Raw genomic sequence first — 19533 nt, forward strand, 5'->3', positions numbered from 1 at the left:
AGAAATAAGTTAAAAAATCGAGAAAAAAAAACCAAGAAATTGATTTTCACGAACTCAAAAAAAAAACCCAGAATTAAAATTGACTAAAATCGATTAAAAATCAAATTAAAATCGATTAAGAAACTCAAAAATTCCAAAAACGATTAATTAAACCCAGAAAAATCAATTAATTAAACCCAACAAAATTCAAAAATCGATTAATTAACCAAGAAAAATCGATTAATTTAACACAAACCTAGTGCATGTCTTCGTGGTGCATGTCTTCGTGGTGTTATTGTGCGGTGGTGGTCTTGGTGATGGTGGAAATGAAAGAGAAGGAGGCGAGGAGATCGAAGGAGAAGGAGACGAGGAGATCGAAGGAGAAGAGGGAGAAGCAGACGAAGGAGAAGAGAAAGAGAAGGAGGAGAGGGGAGAACTGTTCATGGAGAACAGAGAAGACGAAAGAGAAAGAGAAAGAGGAGAGAGAAAGAGGAGAGGGGAGAGCAGGAGAGAGAAAGAGAATGACTGAGAGGAAATGAGGTAGGGTTTGGGGTTTATAAGGGGGGCGGTTTTTTTTTTAAATTAAGCCACCGGTTTTGAACTGGTGGGAATATTATTTTCCCATCGGTTCGGTTTGAACCGGTGGCAATACTATATCCCCACAATCCCGCCCATTTTTCCCCTTATTTTTCCCACCGGTTTTTAAAAATCGGTGGCCATTGAGCGGTGCCTTTTTGCATTTTTCTACTAGTGCAAACCGGGACATATCCCTTGTAGGAGTTTATAGGTACTACGCAGCGGAAATAAACATGAATCATATTCATACAGTACCTAATCCAAGGATCTTTGCATAACACATAAAAAACACATAATTGTACCTTTGAAGCGTGAATCCACGTGCGATCGAGCAAGAACAATGGGAGATAAAGAACCCCAAGCATGATTCCTCTACTTGGTCCACGGGCACAAGTTAAACCTCCACTAATGCTAGTTAGTCGTGATTGAACGCCTCAATCAACCTTCAACAGAGAAGAGAGACACGAGCTAACCACGAACCACCACGACGAACACCACGAGCCACCATGAGGGGCGCCACACGTACGGACGTGAAGGGGAGAGAAAAGGGCCGTGAGTGAGGAGAGTGTTTAGGGTTTTTGGGGCTTGGTTGCTTCTTTCACAATCTACTGTATGTTGATTGTTACTGCTTACTTGCAACCCTAGGCATGAATCTTATTTATAAATCACATCTCTAAATAAGAGCCCATGTCAAAAGCCCAAAACCCTTATCCTAAACACACTACTCTAGCCCAACACTCTACATGGTATGTCATAATCTCATGAGGCCCATTAATGGGCCTCTAACTTGTTTAATCCAATACCCTTTTTGTGTGACCCCATAGGATCCATTCTATAAGGCTTTGGGCTATTTAACTAACCCAAAGATCAATTATCATATCTAGCAACAGATATTGACGACCCTATAGAATGAACTTATTATCTCCATAATAGTGATCCTTGATATATCTAGTAATTGCACTTATCGAAGACATAACTCTTTCATCCCTGCCGTAGGGCGGGTCTTCTACTTGACCCGCCCCACTGACATCCCTAATCAGAACCAATTCAGCCGCTTGGGCTATGAATGGGGATTGCCAAATATTTCAGTGAACAACCTATCTTAACAACCGATAAAATACTGTCGTAGCATACCTTTTTCAAACAACACGTGTAAGTGTCCCACATTGATTTTTATTTTTTTATTTTTTACGTTTAGAGAGCCGCAAAGGCAGGGTGAGAATCGATCCCAGGATGCCCTAAAATCGGGAGAGAAGCTCTAAGTGTTCCATATTGATAAAGAAGGGAAAGTAGTTAAACATCTTATAAAGCTAAAAAAAGCCATAATTCATATATAGTTTTGTGATGGAATATATTGATTTGTGAAGTAGACTCTCTCTTGACAATAGGTGCGACTTAAACTGAAAATAGTATAGTGCATCCGGGTGCACCCGGAAAGAACACTAGACATATTTTAAAGAATATGGGTAAAAAAAGAATATACTAGTGTTTGAAAAAGAACATGCATACTAGTGTTTGAAAAAGAACATATTTGTGTTTGACAAAGAACATGCCTATATATGTTTGATAATATATTCTTCTATACTTGTGTTCTATAACATATGTTGATTAAACATGTTTGTTGGGTTTCAATAATGCAAAATATGTTCCTTTAATTTGGCTCGTATGTTCTTTGAATTTGGCTCTTTTTTATTTATTTTTTTATTTTATTTTTGAAAGATGGCTCAGCTCATATGTTCTTTAAGGTAATGAGTTCTTTAACTTATGTTCTTTTAACATATGTAATTTTGAATTTTGAAAATGAAACCTTATACTTCCTCCGTTTTTTTATACTTGCAACATTTCCCTAAAATGAAAATATCACACTTGTTGCAAGACACTATAAAAGGAAGGTTATTATGGTGGAAATTGTACTATTACCTTTATTTAAAACACATGGGCCACTTGATTATACTCATAACAACCACTTAACCCCATTTAAAGTATGTTATATCATGTGAGGTCCACTTTTCTTAAATACTGTGATAAAGTGTATGTTGTAAGTATAAAGAAACGGAGAAAATATTATTTACACTTGATAATTTTAGAAAGAGAAAAACAAAATTATTATCGGAAGTTGAATTTTTGGAGAGAGAGAAAACTATTTTTGGAAGATGAAATTTTTGGTAAAAAGTTTTTCGTTAATGTGTAATTTTTCATAAAATTTTAATAGAGTTTTTATCATGTTCTTTTTATAATGTCTTTATGTTCATTAGTAATGCATGTTCTTTGTTAAAAACAAACATGATTTTTTTTTAACAACTCAACGTTCTTTTTTCAAACACCTAATGTTCTTTCCGCCGTTTTTTGTTTAACCGGGTGCACCATATGCATGGTACACTCGGGTGCACCAACCATACGCTGGACTTAAACCTTTTTTTTTTTTTTTTTTTTTTTTTTTGAACGGACTTAAACCCGTATTTAACAAATACTATGATATCAGATTTGCGCAGTCATAGAAAGCTGTGTGAAAAAGCCAAACTCCTAAGCCTATGTAAAATCGAAAAATTTGCAATGAACTCACTTCACCGGTTGGCGGTTGTTGGCCTAACACGCCGTAATTTTTAACTGATTGATTGATCCATTGCTAGCAAAAGGCCAGAAAAGATGGTGTTTGTCACTAACTAATCAACCAAATCACGTTTATAATCTGCAATTTAAATCTATTTAACCCAAGTTACTCGTTGAAATAAAAATATTAACTTTTCAAATTGGCTAATTAGCTAATTAATTACAGCAATTGTGCACTAATTTATTGGCCATTAAATTGAGGATATGTGTCAATGTGTTTGACACTTGTTTATTATGATGAAATATGGGTACACCCAACACAACACCCTTTCAATTTCTCTTGAATATTAAAGAAAATAAAGAATACTAGTATAAGGTGTTAAGTTTTCTCAATCATGCCCCTATTTAACATAAATACATAATTTTAAATCTATCGTTCACACCATCAATTGTAAATACCGTTCTGTATACTTTGTATTTACCGATTCCACAACTAATTGAAATAGCGGTTTTACCTTGAACCAACCAGTTGATATAAATGACAGTTTTGTCCAAAATAAAACCGCTAATTGAAATAGACAAAACTAAACCACTATCTTTGTAAATTACTAATTAAATCATCGGCTTTTTTTTTTTTTTGCTAATTAATTAAAATAATAGGTCAATTTATTCCGATGACACGGACAATAGATTAGCATTTATATTTAATACTCCGTAATTAAAAATAAAAAATAAAGACATAGCTAGAGAAATTAGACATCTTCAAGCAATTTACGGATATGGTTCATGAATCCCGTTTAATAAAATGTTCGAATTACTCTAAGACAAGAGGACAAAATACATTAAATAAAAAATATGTAACAGTCATTCAAGTGAATACTGTAACACAATAAAATTATTGTATAATATCAAACAATAATAAATTTGCCTGCCAAAATAAGCAGTAATTTGTATATTAATCTATTTCTACAGTTAGTAATCTCAAATAAATTAGCTGAAGATTAAAAGATGATCAAGTTCTTTTTTTTTTCTATAACATATAGAAAATACACTTACAATTACCTACATTTTACTACTTTCTAGTAATTTAAACTATACATAAGACTAGTTTTTAATTTAAATACTTAGTTTTTTTTTTCCTTTCCAATAATTTATGCCAAATCATCTCTAATCATTCAATAATCCCATAAACAATCATGGTCAAATGGACCAATTTGATTATTATTAACAATATCATGATTTGAAATACCAGTATCAATGCCAGATAATTCTTCTTTGTTAGGGTTGGATTCTTGATTGCCTTCGAGTAGAAGCTTCATCATAGGTTGATCTTGTGTAAACAATGAATCAACGAATTGAAAGTCGGGCAAATCTGGCTCCGATAACATGTTAGTAAGCGATGTTCTGGAGTAGGTTCGAAAAAGAGGGGAGCAAGGGATATTGTTGCCAATGCCAAATATGTTGTTATTATTAGTAGTTGTTGTTTCCTCTTGTTTTGTTGGTTTGAATTGTTGATTCTCAACCATAGATGGGTAGGAGAAGCAGGTCACGTGAGACGGGTTGGCATCCACGGCCTTTGTCGTCTCACCATTGTTGTAAGGTGATGAATCCATTAATGGTGGTAGGAAATTTGGCTGTAACTCCTCTAGGCTCACCACATCCATGTAGTCCGGCTTCTTTGCACCCGAACTCTTCTTGAATACGCGGGAGATCACCCAGTCATTCTGTCCATTCAAACAAAAACGTCGATAAAGAAAATTTAGTTTTACTCAATCAACATGTATAGGTTAGAAAATATCGACTGTAAAAAAGTTTACTAGCTATTTAAGTACCCATATCAAATACTCGACATTAAAACTTGAATTTTTAAATTTTTTTTATTCAAATTCATGAAAAAAACAGGGGAAATTAGAGGAATGTTTTTTTTATTGATTACCTTAGCATTTTTAGGGAGATTGTACTTGGACAATTTTCCTTCTAATCGATATTCATGCATGACCCAATTGGTTTTTTCACCCTTAGGAGCTCTTCCTGTGTAGAAAACCAGGGTTTTCTTCATACCAACAAGGACTTTCGCCTTGAAGATTTCCTTATCTTTTCCGGTGGCCTTCCAATACCCGGCCTCGGTTGCTCGGTTGGTTCTTAGTCCAGTTGGGTATTTTCGATCACGAACGACAAAGAAGTACCATTCTTTCTCCCCCATTTTTGCTTGACCTGATTTGGATTGATATAACATTTTTTTGTAAGACCAAAACAAGCATTTATTTATATAAAAAATGGTAACAAAAAAAAAATAAAGAAATCTTAAGAGATTGTTCTTGTATATATGTATACTCACTTGGTAAATCCCATGGTTCAATCTTGTTCAAATCTGCTTCTCCGATCGCGATTGTGGTGAAGTTGCCATCAAGGACTTTCTCTGATAAGTAATGGGTGATCAGCTCTTCGTCGGTAGGGTGAAAGCGAAAGCCGGGTGGTAGTTCCATGTTCTCATCTTCTATAGTAATCGTTGAATAATTATCCATCTCCATTTTCGCAAAAAAAGGCTACAAAAACCCTTTAAAACCAATAAGAAAACCCACAAAAATGTTTTAGTTACGAGTATTCAATTGAAAAATGACATGAAATAAGTATAAACAAGAAACTATAGCAAGGTAAATTCAGGGGAATTGAAAACAGAGGAAATAATAAGAAAAGAGTTTGAGAAATGAAGGAGTAGAATAAAACCTTTGATTTCTTTTCTTTTTTTTTTTTTTTTTTTTTTTTTTTTTTTTTTTTTTTTTTTTTTTTTTTTTGTTTTGGTGATTTAGAAAATGGCAAAGGTGTTAAGAAAAGAGGTATGGTAGCACAACATAACACCCTTAAATACAGGTTTTTTTGAGAGGAAGAAAGAAAGAAACGTGAATTGTAACGCAACTCTCTCTTGGGTAGATTGTTTCAACCTTCTATCTCTATCCTCTACTTCAACTTTTCTTTCTTAATTTGACTAGAATCATTTCATCTCTTTTTATGGAGATTAGTAATTAATTTTGTAAGTATGATAATGAAGGTTAATAATCTGGTAGACGCGTATTCAAAAAAAGGTCCGAAAAACCCTCATCGTCTGTATCTTAAATGACTTTGATAAGTAATTGTAGAGGATACTTTGTATATTTACTTAGCGTAAAATGTACGCATGAACTTGAGATTACATTCCGCGCATTTACCGCAAAAGTAATCACTTTATTACTTATAATAATGTAATAAAGTGAACTTTATCCAAGTAAGTGTAATAAATGAGTATCTTGTGAGCTCTATTTATTTACCTCTTTCAAAAATAAATAATTTTAAACAATTAAATAAAAGGAGAAAGAATTGTAATTAGATGTTGTTGTTTAACCAAAGCCCATCTACTGTGTCAAATTTCAAACAAAATAGAGTAAAAATTAAAGTATATTCTTCTATTTTATGATAAATATGATGTTTGATAAGGACATTATACTCTAAGGAAAGCTCTAAGAAAACGACTACTACCTTAACATTGAGACTTGAAGAGTCCATTTCCCACGGTTAACATACAAATTTCAACTTCATTAGCCTTTTGCTAACTGTTATTTAGCTCTGTGTGAGACTGTCAAATGTATACCTTAGAGCCTGTTCTCTTACGTTGAAATTCAGTTCAGTTCAGTTCAGTTCAGCTGAGTTCAGTTTAGTTCAGTTCAGTTCAATTCAATTCAGCTCAATTTAGTTCAGTTCAGTTCAGTTCAGCTCCTAATTTCCTTCTCTTATAAAATATTCAGGGCCTGTTCTCATTGACTGAACTCAGCTGAACTGAACTGAACTGAACTGAACTCAGCTGAACTGAACTCAACTGAACTCAACTGAATTGAAATGAATATTTTATAAGAGAAGGAAATTAGGAGCTGAACTGAACTGAACTGAACTGAACTCAGCTGAACTGAATTTCAACGTAAGAGAACAGGCCCTCATTTCAGTTCAGTTCAGTTCAATTCAGTTCAGCTGAGTTCAGTTCAGTTCAGTTCAGCTGAGTTCAGTTCAGTTCAGCTGAGTTCAGTCAATGAGAACAGACCCTTAGTCAAGTCTTCATATTTTAGACCTTTTTACAATGGAATTATTTGTAAAACTGTGTGAGATTATACATGAAATGATCTGATAATATCTAATTGTATAAATTAATTAAATTAAGAAGTGTCCAAGGTGTGCTTTAGAAGGTAAATATTCGTGGGTGTTAATTAATTTAGCTGGTTATAGTGTTATTAATTAATAGGTGGTATTCAAGGCCTAAAATTGAATTCCGTCTACATATTGTCCTTAAATACGTCGTTTTTTACACACAAAAAAAGGCTAATATGGAGAAACATGAAAGTTTTTGATCAAAGTGGAGAAATTCCTTTTGACAAAGGTGCTTTTATTCGAGGTCGAAGAGATATGGGATATTCTTTCCAAGCCACGTCTGTTTGATTCTGGAATTGGCAAGCAAATTAAGCAAAAGAAAGAGGCCTTGATTCGCTGGTCTGCTCTACCAGCTCTTTGGTTCACACTGAACACGGATGGAGCAGTGAGAGGTACTCCAGGTATTTCAGGAGGGGGTGGGGTTCTAAGAGATGCTGAAGGTAGATTTGTCAAGGCCTTCGCAGCTAGCTTTGGAATATGCAGTGTCTATAAAGCAGAACTCCGTGCACTTGAATATGGTCTTAAAATGGTAAAGCAGCTAAACATCTCTCGACTTATTGTGCAAATGGACAACAAAGCATGTGTAGAAGCTATTGTCGATACAAACAAGCAGCATGGAGAGTGTGTGCACATCATTAATTCTTGTCCTAGTCTTTGTAGTTTTTTTGGTAATTCTTTTTCTATTGTTCATTGTTTTAGGGAGGGGAATAGAGTGGCGGATAAGCTTGCTAGCTTGGGAGTTGTCCTTCAAGAGAAGGTAGTTTATTTCGATGATCCTCCAATCGAAATAAAAGACCTTCTCTGGGAGGACACAGTGGGTGTGGCTTTGCCACGTATGGTGGTGTAATTTTCTTGTTCCTTTTCTCGGGCTTGCCCTCTTTTGCATCAAAAAAAAAGGCTAATATTCACTTAATAGTAATTTGTTTTCTCCTTAATAGTTCAAGATCAACGAACGTGTCATTCATAGTGTGATCTAATTATAGAATGACAAATGGGTTAATTCGTTCCCCCACACAATGTATTATTTATGCATGGCAATGTACTGTTTTTAATTTTCTTTGCTATCGTTATTAAAAGATACCTTCAAAAATCAATGAAAATGGGATCACAACATAATGGAAGAAAACATAAAATGAATTTATTTAGTATAATTTTTACAGTATTAGAATTTGGATACATTTTTTCCTTACCTAAACCTTACATGTTCTTTAAAAAATAAATTTAAAAAAAAAAAAAAAAAAAACCATTATATATACTCCCTCCACAAACAGTTATCTGCAACAACTGTACTTTTTGCGGACTCCTAGGAAAAACTTTTAGGGAGGTTTAATTACATTTGGGTGGGATTAATTAAGTGTAGTGTTGGAGGGAAAGAAGAGAGAGAAAAGGGAATCACATGGGTGGGTTTTTGCAAGTGGGTACTTTTGAGGGGGAAAATGGAGAGAGAAAGTGGTCCTCTTTTTTTTTGGGTGGAAATCAGAAACCAAAAAGTAGAGGGAATGTACTTTTTCCTCTATTTTTTTGGTGTGAAATTTTCAAAGTTTTACATTTCCACCCAAATTTTTAAAAATTTCAAATTTTCACAACTTTTGCCACATTCATTCACATTTCACCAACATTTCAGCAATTCAAGTGCCATATAAAAGGGCACCATTCCAACAATTAGCATTAATTACAGAACCAAAGCCTCATGGCTTAGAAAATTAAGAATTCAGTTTCTTCAAAAACAAACCCCCTTAAATCCTAACATAATTAGTCCAAAATATACACTGCCTAAACTAAGATTAGTCCTAAACTACGGGAAGCATTAGGGTTCCGCTTCTTTGAGGTCTTCTCCAAAAAAACTTCAGCCACAAAAAACTTCATCACCTTCATCATCAATCTGCAAAAAAAAAAAAAAAAAAAAAAAAAAAAAAAAAAAAAAAAAAAAAAAAAAAATTGAGAGGGGACCACACACATGGAAGAATATTTTGATCAGGAATTTTTTGATATTGAACAACTACTCAATGAGGGACCATATGAGTATATTAGTGGTGAGTCAAGCATGGATGAAGGAGACAGTCAAGGAGATATCAGTGAGCAAGAAGCAGACAACCATGAAGAGCAAAATCTGACACCAGCACAACCAACAAGCAGAAAACAACTAACTGTCCAAACAAAAAGGCAAATGGTAGATGATTTTTTACTCAACATGCATGGGGGGGAACTCACAAGGGGATTTTTGTCAAACATTGCAAGAAAGTATGGAGTACATAGAAGCACATCTCAAAGGGTTTGGAAATTTGTAAAAGACAGCATAGCTCAAGGGAATGTCATTGATGTCAGAAGCAGAAAGTTGGGCAAAACAGGTCCAAAACCTAGGGACATATTAGATGAGTTCTTGCAGTCTGTCCCTTTGTACAAAATGACAACAGAGAGGAGCTATGCAGCTGCTCTAAAAATATCTCATGGATTTCTCCACAAACTCAAGAAAAAGGGCAGATTAAGAACACATACTGCAGCAAACCATCCAGCTCTCACATCAAATCACAAAATTGCAAGGATTAAGTGGGCACTAGCACACATTCACCCAATTCCAGCTGTTGGGAATCCAACTTTTGTTGACATGCAACAGGACATACATATTGATGAAAAATGGTTCTACATGAACCCAGAAACAAGGAGGTTCTACCTCTTACCTAAGGAAGAAAACCCCTACAGATGTCAGCAGTCAAAGAGGTACAAAATCAAAGCTATGTTCATGGGGGTCATTGGCAAACCATTGTATGACAGCAATGGGAACATGCTACATGATGGGAAGTTTGGTATTTTCCCCTTCATCTATGAACAGAGGGCTAAGAAAAAAAGCAAGAACAGAGATGCAGGAGTATTGGAAACTAAGGCCACAGAGAGTGTGAACAAGGAAGAAATCAGGAAGATGCTGCTGCACAATGTCATACCAGCAATAAAGAGACAATGGCACCCAAGTCTTCCTAAAGATATAAACATACAATGGGACAATGCAAGGCCACATCAGATTCCTATGGATGAGGAATTCACAGCTGCATGCACTTCAGATGGGTTCAATATTCAAATGATATTTCAACCAGCACAGTCACCTGACCTAAATGTGCTTGACTTGGGACTCTTCAAGGTCATACAATCATTACAATACCAATCTTTTCCCACTAAGATTGAGGAGTTAATTGAAAAAGTCTATGAGGCTTATGAATGGTTTGATTCCATCCTCAACAAGTACACATGGATTACATTGCAAGGAGTCATGCAGATGATTCTAGAAAAGGAAGGGGGCAACAACTTTAATCCACCACATATGGGTAAAAAGAGGTTAGACAGCCTGGGGTTGCTACCAGAACAGTTGGAATGTGATAGGGGACTCATTCAACAAGCAGTGGACCACCTCAACACACTTTTCATTGAAGTTAATCACCACATTCCAGACAATACTCAGCTTGAAGTGGATGCAGATTAGGGACAAGGCATAGAAGACCATTCAAGTAAGACATGACTGCCACACATAACCAAACAAGTGCTCAAAACATGCTTTTTGACAATGTAAGCAACTGTATTTTGTTCTTTCTTAATCTGGTTTGGTTATCTGTATTTTGTTAATTATCCTGTTACATTTTAGGGCAGTCATGTAATGAATGGGTAAGGACTGAAACTTTTTATGCTGTAAAATGATGTCATGAAATGAATGAAAATTGGATTGGCATAGGTTGTGTATATTCCATCAGATAGGTAACTTTGTTGTCATTGGAATTATATAAGGGGGATACCTCAACAACAAATGTGAAACACACTTGTTGGAGCAAAGCCCCCTCACACATTCAATTCAAAGTGAGTCCCTTCATCATTTGGAATGTCAAAATTAACACATGCATAATTGAGGGACTCATACATGTAGGCTACAGCAGAGGGGACTCAGAATCAAAGGGCTAGGGACAGACTTGCAAGAACAACATGCATCAATAAGCACAGGGACAAGGTAGGCACCAATACATGCCTCATCATGCATCAAAATTACATTCCCTTGGCCATAAGTACAGTCATTCATCAGGCACTAAACATACAGACATCAAATACCCAGAATAACAATAAAATAGAACAAACCCACATCTCAAAACAATAGAAGCAGTTCAGTAGAGCAAACAATCTGTATCCAGCAACCAAAAAACATCATCACACAACAACCAACATCTCACCAACAGCATGGGACTCAAATCCAACACAAACACAAGGTAGTACATAGTGTCATAAAACATAAACCAACACCAAGGGACTCAATATGCATATCAAATCAAGTTCAAAAGCAACCAACATATGCAAGAACAATCAAAACCATAATTAGGGTTAAGAAATAGTTACGCTGCGCAGATCAGTTGTTGGGAGGGAAATCATTAGGGTACTTGTCCCTAAGGAAGGCCAAATAAGCAGGGTCCCAGTCGCTGTAGTCCAGGTTGAAGACAGATCTGACTCTTTTCTTGCCCACACAGTTGGAGGAAGATGCTGTCGACTTCAGGGACTCAGGTAAGACCCTCCCCCCGGAAACAGGAGAGTCAGGGAGCACCACAACCTCCACTGGTGGAGGCTCAACGTGAATCTCCACACAATCAGAGTCCTCAGCAGACTTTTCAGGCACAGCTACAGCGTTGGAAGGTTCACCAACAACCTCCTCAACATTCTGGAGACCCGTCTCTCCACCAGAACCACCACCCACGGCTAGATCTGGCCCCTCCCCCTCCGTAGATGCCTCCTTTTCCTGCTCCTCTTCGTCGCTGGACACATATTCTCGGAGTTTTGCTCCGATCTTGCCTCGAGTGTATCTTCGAAAGTAGGAAGTGCAGCGACGAACTGGTTTTAGTTCTCTAGTTCCGCGTTGAAGCTTGTAGAGGGTAGATCCTTCAGATCTACAAGGAGGTGTGTTGTTTGTTGGGGACTGATTTGAATCTTGATCCATTTCAGAAGAGGAAGCAAGGAAAATGTGGAGTTAGGGTTTCGCAGGAGAGAGAAAAGGGGAGAGATCAGGAGAGAGTGTGTGAAAATAAAAGAGAAGTGAGGGGTTTTGTTCAATTTCTGGAGATTTCTCCAGAATTGATGAAGGAGGCATCGTAATCGAGAGAAATTCAATGAAGAACATTGAATGAGGCAGTTGGGAGATGAGAGGTTGTTGATGTGAGAGAGTGTGAGGGTGTTAATTTTTGGTGGGAACAATTAGAGTGTTGTAGATCATTAGGTGTTTAATTGTGTGTAATTAAACAGAGTTAAACATGATCAAAAAAAAAAGTAAGGGTAAATATGTCTTTTACCACTTAAATTATTACTATATAAGGAAATAAATAAATTTGTTGCAGATAATTGAAGCACCCATTTATGGCAAATGTTGCAGATAACTGTTTGCGGAGGGAGTATATAACATCTCTTAAAATTTACATTTTATATATTCAAATGTGGCAAATAGATTGTTTAGTTAAGAAAGTAATATATTAGTTCATCCATTTAAGTTTAAATTTTATATTGTATTTGGTACCAATTATAAAATCGCGAATAGTATATTAGATCGGACTATATGCTGGGTCAAGTCATTTTAGCAATCAAGTTGGTTCATTTTTAATCACTATGGGTACAAGTGTATGAGTTCTCATAGGGACATAGGGTCTAGCTTTGTTTGGTTGAGCTTGATTTAGGTTGAGTTGATACTTGATAGGCAATTTTTATCGACTTTTAAATTTTGTCAAATTTGAGTCTCCTTCAAAAAATTGAGTGTAAGAAAAATTTATAAGATAAATATAATTACTACTTTATAGTGTATTGCAATGATCAGTTCTTTTATATGAAAATAGCAACCTTTCAATTACAATTTTACAAAAGACATCAAGCAATGAAATTCAAGTAATCAAATTTGCTTCAATATATCTAACCAGATCAATTTCATTTCAAGAAGAAATGATATACTCACATTGATTAGGTACAAGCTTTCTACATGCCTTTTTTATTCTTAATTCTAATTCGAATCATTCTATTTAATTTGGTTCGACTAATATTGTTTCACGACTTTTAATCTAGCTAATTTCATGTAGGGTTCGGATCTATTTAACTCGGCAATAAGTTTAATTCTGGACCTTCATCTTCGGTAATAAAAATTGGGTCTTGAGGTAGTTACGTATGTGCCAGCTTTACCAAATCAATTTTTTAGTTGCTCTTTGCATCCATCAAATTGGAAATTTGGAATTATCAGTCATTCAACATGTTCTCATTTACTACATATATACACCATTTGCCTTTTAAAAATTAAAAATCCACATCATATTAGTTCATAGTATTCTTCAATCCTAAATGTAAAACAAATTATGCTATACTTTCTAACTTTCATAGTTTCATCTATGTGGAGAACTTAGCCTTCTTTGGGTAAGTCTAACAATGGTAATTGATTACCTAAATATAAAATTAGTAGGAAAAAAAAATTAGTTTTTCACATGAGCAATATGATTAAAATAATGAAGATTCGCATGTATGAATACGACCCACCAACGTATTATATCTTATGGTTAAATTCACCCCACTATGCCACTTATAATTGGTAGCCTAAAAATAATGTGTGACCCAAAAAAAAAATTCATACTCTTTGATTAAATAAATAAAAATTAGACCAATCCCAATATCTAGCTGACGGTATCAAGCAATATGGGCCATAATATGAGCAAGTGATGGAATAAGACAACATAAACTTTGCAAGGACTTGTTGTTGTCTCTCTTATTTGCATCCATTCATTAGCTACAATCAAGTTTTGTTTGTCAATTACTTGATTATTCTTCTTCTAGCTTATACTCTTTATTAGTTTATTTAGGTGTCGTTTTCTCATATCTAGTATTTTTCTCTGTTTCAAAATAATCTATAGGATTTAACGTTTTACCGTTCACATAATAATTTTGATTATATTTTTTTACTAATAATTAAAACATGGATATTATCATGTAAAGTAGTGTTAATTTAGTATTAATACATACATATTTTGTTAACAACAATTATTAATAATTATTATTGATTTATACACCAATCAAACTGTATTAGTTGTTCTAAAACAAAGGGAGTACTAAATTATTATAACACTTTTCATTATTTTATATTCATACATTAATTTTAACCTCATGTTTCTATTACGGAATAATTTATTTTAAGTAAATGTTACCAAGTAAAATGTGTATCTAATTTCCTCACCTAGATAAACAAGTAATGTGTATCTAATAGCAATAATATAATAAGTGGTGGTTGTTGTGACGGATCATGCGGAGGAGCCAAGTCTTTGCTTGATCTTCCTCCATTGACGAAGTTTACTAAAGCTTTTCCATCCTCCATGGTTAAAGTATTTTAAAGCTATTTACTTCAATAAAATTTATCAAAACTCTCATGACAAACTTCTGCCCTTTATTCTTTTTTTTTTCTTTTTTTTCTTAGGGTTTTCTTAGTATTTTGCCACTATAATATTGTCGTTGTGGTGAATGGTGATGCTCAAATTACTTCAATATTGGAGGAATACGTTCGTATTGGTGAATAAGCTTACAACACGCACCAATATGAAAACTAATAATTATTTAGAAACTTCTACATACCAATTATAAGTGTAATTATATGAAATATGAGAATTATATAATTGAATCTTAAAATGCACAATTGGGACATCAATTCGAAAAGTGCAATCCCATTTTAAACATAACATCTTAATCTAAAAGAAAGAAAATATCTTAATGAAGATATAATAAAATATCTTCAATCACCCATTTTAATAAAATCATGGAAATCTGACAAAAACAACCTCTTGAAATTTCATTTACAAACCTTCCCAAAAAAAGAAATATTGAAAACGACTCTATTTTTCATATATGCATACAAGTATAATCCTACCTTTAGTTGGATTATGATAGTTTACAGATTAATCACTTTCCTAATCATCGACCAAATGTATTATCTCTCTCTTTCTTTTTTTTTTCTTTTTTTTTTAATATGCAACCTTCAAAAAAAAAAATTTAAATTAATCGCAATAGTTTGACTTTTGCATTATTTATGTGATGTACCAGCTTTAATTAGTATATTTTTTTTTATACCAATACTTAGAAATCAAATGTTCATGTAAGAAGAAGTTTTTTGGATTAGTCTTTATGATATTTGAGTAATTAGCCCGTCTTGTGTGGCCAGCCACACCGTGTGCCCACTTATAAAAGAACAAAGTTACCCATATAAAACTGATCAAGTAACCCTTGTAATACTAGATGAGTAACCCCTGTAATACTAACTGAGTAATTCTATAGCACTGACAAAGTAACCCCTTTAACACTGATTAAGTAACCCCTATTACGCTAACGAAGTAACCCCTGCCACACGGTGTGGCCAGCCACATATAAGACTTTGTCTTGAGCAATATAAGAGCTTGTTCTGTTTACTTTATTTTCACATATTTTAGGTGTAATAAGTTCATATAAGTTCAGTTTATGAAATATAAGTTCTGATAAGGGTGACCCAAGTAAAAGTTACAACTAAAATAAATTTTATTAAGTTCAGATAAGTTTAAGTAAGGTAAGTTCAGATAAATTCTAATAATATTATTTCAGATAAGTGAAACTCAGGTGAATATAGTGCACTCTAATACTTCTTATCAATTTATAGTTATATATACAGTATTAATAATGAAAGTTGTGTATTAACATATATTACATATGCCATTCATACTGTTACCATTAATTGGAAAGAAGAAAATACATTTTATTGTTCCCTCTTAGGGTTTGTTCATATTTATAGAACTGAGCTGAATTGAACTAAATTGAACTGAACTGATTAGAACTGAATTGAATTGAACTGAGCTCAAATGAATGTTTTATGAGAGAAGAAAATTAGGAGTTGAATTGAACTGAACTGATTAGAGCTGAACTGAACTAAATTAAACTAAAGTTAAGCTGAAGTGAACAGGCCCTTAGTCTAAAAGTTCATCTTGTACATATGTTGTTTTTTTTGTTGGGCAATCACCATTCAAACATGACTTTGAGAGATGGAAGGATTAATAAACTATAGGGACACGTACTCTAGGATATTGGGGTTTTCATAAATACAATGCTAATTATGGACAATAAATATTTACATATTATTCTGACTAATAAGTTTAACCCCGACCTGAAAAACTGATACTCCCTTCGTCCCTAAAATACATTCCTACTATTAGCATTTATTTCTTACATAATAGAGAGAAGTAGGAATGTAATTTTTGAAAGGGGGGAGTATATAAATTAAACTATATATATCGTGGTAGGCTCGGTTCCAAAACTAATTATTGTCAAAACAAAGAACGCTTAAATATCTAAATCACATTAATTTGCATATTGGAATAGTATTTATTTTCTTATTTTCTATAACAGCCAAAAAAATTCGTCCTCAAATTTCACATATATTGGTATACATACGAGGCCTAAACAAATAAGGTAATTTTATCTCCCATGCAATGATTTCATGTAACAAACTTTTCTTAGCAATGTCCACGTACATTAATTAATGTATTAAGATACACCGAGTAGACTTTAATAGATGTTAATCTTTTGCTTATTGTCAATAAACAATTATCTTGTTCTTGCTTATTAGGATATATAAGTATCAAAGTACTATTACTACATACAAAGTACTAAAAGAAGAAAGTGGTACAAAGAATGGTACCAGCTAGTTCAATTAACTTATCTACTAAGAAGTTTTACAATTGATAATTAGAGATTTATTCAAAAAAAAAAAAAAAAAAAAAATTAGAGATTGTTCTTGATAAATCTTTAGTTAAAATGCATGCATATAACAACTTTAGACATTTTTATCTTGGCGTAAAAAGATCGGCCACAAATACAAATTAACTTTTAACTAGTTGTTGAAGTAAGCTTGACAAGGCGTATAGGGTAGAAATTAAAGTTTATTACTCAATACGTACTGATCATCACTCAATCCCTAAAATAACATATTAACTACAATTCTTATCTAATCTAATTACAAGAGTTTTGAGTTATAAGACACTAATAATATAAGTGATTTAGAAATTGCAACAAATCTAATAAACTACCATAAGTCCATAACATAAGATATCACTAAGGCAAACACACAATATACTCATTGTTGATTACACAAATCTAATAAACTACCATAAGTCCATATATAGCTTATGTTAAATTTAGTTTCTCAAGTTTAATCCCCTCAAAACTTGTTGTAACCAAGACTTTATTTCAACATAGTAGGCTACCATTTGAAGCATTATTTCCTAATTGAAACTGTTAAGATTTTCAATCTAAAAGAAAAGGTTGATCTAATAAAGTGCCTTTACAACATTAATACACATGAGATGAACAAAATTCAATGAACTAAGTGTACAAGCAGTCATGCTATACGTAGTTTATGTATAATAAATTTCAGTTAGAAAAAATTCGTCATCCAAATTGCCCACTACACTATTTTGCTTGACAAGCTTATCATTGTGTTGTGCCCATCCTTTTCTAGCAATTAAAAGTTATCTGTCTTCATATGGAAAAATTTGCTGATATACAAAGACTAACTTTAGATTAAAGTACGGAAAAAATCATCATATTTCATTCACAATTGTCATTCTAATCAAAGCCAATTATAACCAAAAAAATTCAAAAGTCTCATTGAAACAATTTTGTGGACTCCAGACTAAATATAATTTCTCATAACTTTCACATTTGCTGTCATGATTATCTTCCTTTGTAAATTGGTTACATCCTTTACTGATGCACGAGAATACTTTGAGAAATTGTTTCTCGTAACTTTCACATTTGCTGTCAACCTATCAAGATTATCCTTCTTTACAAATTGGTTATATTCTTTGCTGATGCACGAGTATATATACTTAGAGAAAGCCTTAGGTAAATTATAAACCAACGAAGACGCTTTGGTCATTCATGTTTTACATGGAAAGGATACATGACTATCATGGTCTTCCATTCTCTTAAAATCATACTAATCAAGATTATACTTAATTATTTCTTAATTTGATCAAAACCCAATTGAAATATACCCTTTCCCTTTCAGGAAACTAATTGCTTATATAATAGACGCGTGGCAATATAAGCCCATATTTCAGGAATTTTAGTCGTGTATCCAACCATAATTAAACATTATCCGACGGCTTTAATTTAATATGTGTGTCAACATTAGTATCTAATACGTCACATCCAAATAAAATCGGGTAATTAGACACTGCCGTCATGCTTATATTAACCTATCAACCTTCCAACGTGTACACTTTTATGTGGCTATAATCAAATAATTAAGTTCTCCTTTCACTTTGTATAATCGTATTTTGAAATTTTATATATAAGTATAAAGTATTTTATGTATGATATATTGTATGTCGTGTTCGTAATGTACAAGTGTGTTGTACATGATTTTGTCTTTATATGTATTTGTATCTTGGTAGCTAGTATGTCGATCATTATAGGTTGGTTAAATTATTTCACTTGCTTAGTGATGCAAGTTTAATGTAGTTCTAGTGTATCAAATACTCATATGCAATACTAATTTGTAATATTCTCAACCATAATACCTATTTTAACATGTTCATCATCACATTCTTTTAATCATTTTCATAAGTTAAGGTTAAAATTAATATATACGAAGAAAATAATATAAAAGTCAAAGTAATCATCGATTTCAAAAAAGAACACACATGTACATGGCATATTATTTTGGCATGTAATAAGGTAAAATAATGAAGTCCTAACGACATGGGCTGCCCAATATGGTGCAACTCGGCAATAGAAGCAGTAATATGAGGGATCCTTTATTTCGTTCTTAACTGAGTTATATGAATGCAAACCTGTTGAAATTGGCCGACGTTACAAATTACAAGGCAAATCGGCCATTCAATACCTTGAATTTGAATTGTGTCTAAGGATCGTCACATCTATAAATTAAACTCTCCTCCAGGATGTTCGAAGTAAGGGTAGTCATATTAGTTTTTGTACTTTATCCTTTACTTCAAAATAAACATGCCATCCAAGATGCCCGTAAGCTTATGTTCAAGTCAGTAAGTCACAGTACTCTAACGAGTTTTAGTTCAGCTACATAGGTCATTGCTTGAAAGTAGAGGGAGGATCCAAGTAAGGAAATCACCCTAAGCCCCTATTGTCAAACAAATGTTGATGGTAGAGTTTGAACTTGTGGGCGAAATCGCAATAAGGAGAGTTCCCACCTTTTTCACCAAACTTGCTTGAGAT

General features: G+C 33.6%; 2 protein-coding genes across 2 annotated transcripts; one reads left to right on the forward strand and one right to left on the reverse strand.

The window, feature by feature from the left end:
* Positions 1-4199: 4199 nt before the first annotated feature.
* On the reverse strand, positions 4200-5788 carry LOC145595371 (NAC domain-containing protein 92-like). The gene is made up of 3 exons (XM_081651768.1): positions 5444-5788; positions 5042-5319; positions 4200-4829 (listed from the first exon to the last, which is right to left on the reverse strand). The coding sequence occupies exons 1-3, from the start codon at positions 5634-5636 to the stop codon at positions 4281-4283; spliced, it is 1020 nt and encodes a 339-aa protein (XP_081507894.1). The 5' UTR covers positions 5637-5788; the 3' UTR covers positions 4200-4280.
* A 3447-nt stretch (positions 5789-9235) lies between these two features.
* LOC145594308 (uncharacterized) lies at positions 9236-10750 on the forward strand. Its single transcript, XM_081650645.1, has one exon. The coding sequence runs from the start codon at positions 9236-9238 to the stop codon at positions 10748-10750; it is 1515 nt and encodes a 504-aa protein (XP_081506771.1).
* The last annotated feature ends 8783 nt before the right edge of the window (positions 10751-19533 follow it).

This window comes from Chenopodium album, chromosome 19 (genome assembly GCF_948465745.1).
Source record: "Chenopodium album chromosome 19, dcCheAlbu1.1, whole genome shotgun sequence".
In the NCBI taxonomy this organism is placed as follows: Eukaryota; Viridiplantae; Streptophyta; class Magnoliopsida; order Caryophyllales; family Amaranthaceae; genus Chenopodium; species Chenopodium album.

Bases quoted from the DNA above. Each gene is read 5' to 3' on its own strand.
- LOC145595371 (XM_081651768.1), bottom strand. From the start codon at position 5,636: ATGGAGATGGATAATTATTCAACGATTACTATAGAAGATGAGAACATG. The intron at 5,320-5,443 runs GTGAGTATACAT...AATCCAAATCAG, and splicing joins TGAACCATGGGATTTACCAA to GTCAAGCAAAAATGGGGGAG. The intron at 4,830-5,041 runs GTAATCAATAAA...TTGAATGGACAG, and splicing joins ATCTCCCTAAAAATGCTAAG to AATGACTGGGTGATCTCCCG.
- LOC145594308 (XM_081650645.1), top strand. From the start codon at position 9,236: ATGGAAGAATATTTTGATCAGGAATTTTTTGATATTGAACAACTACTC.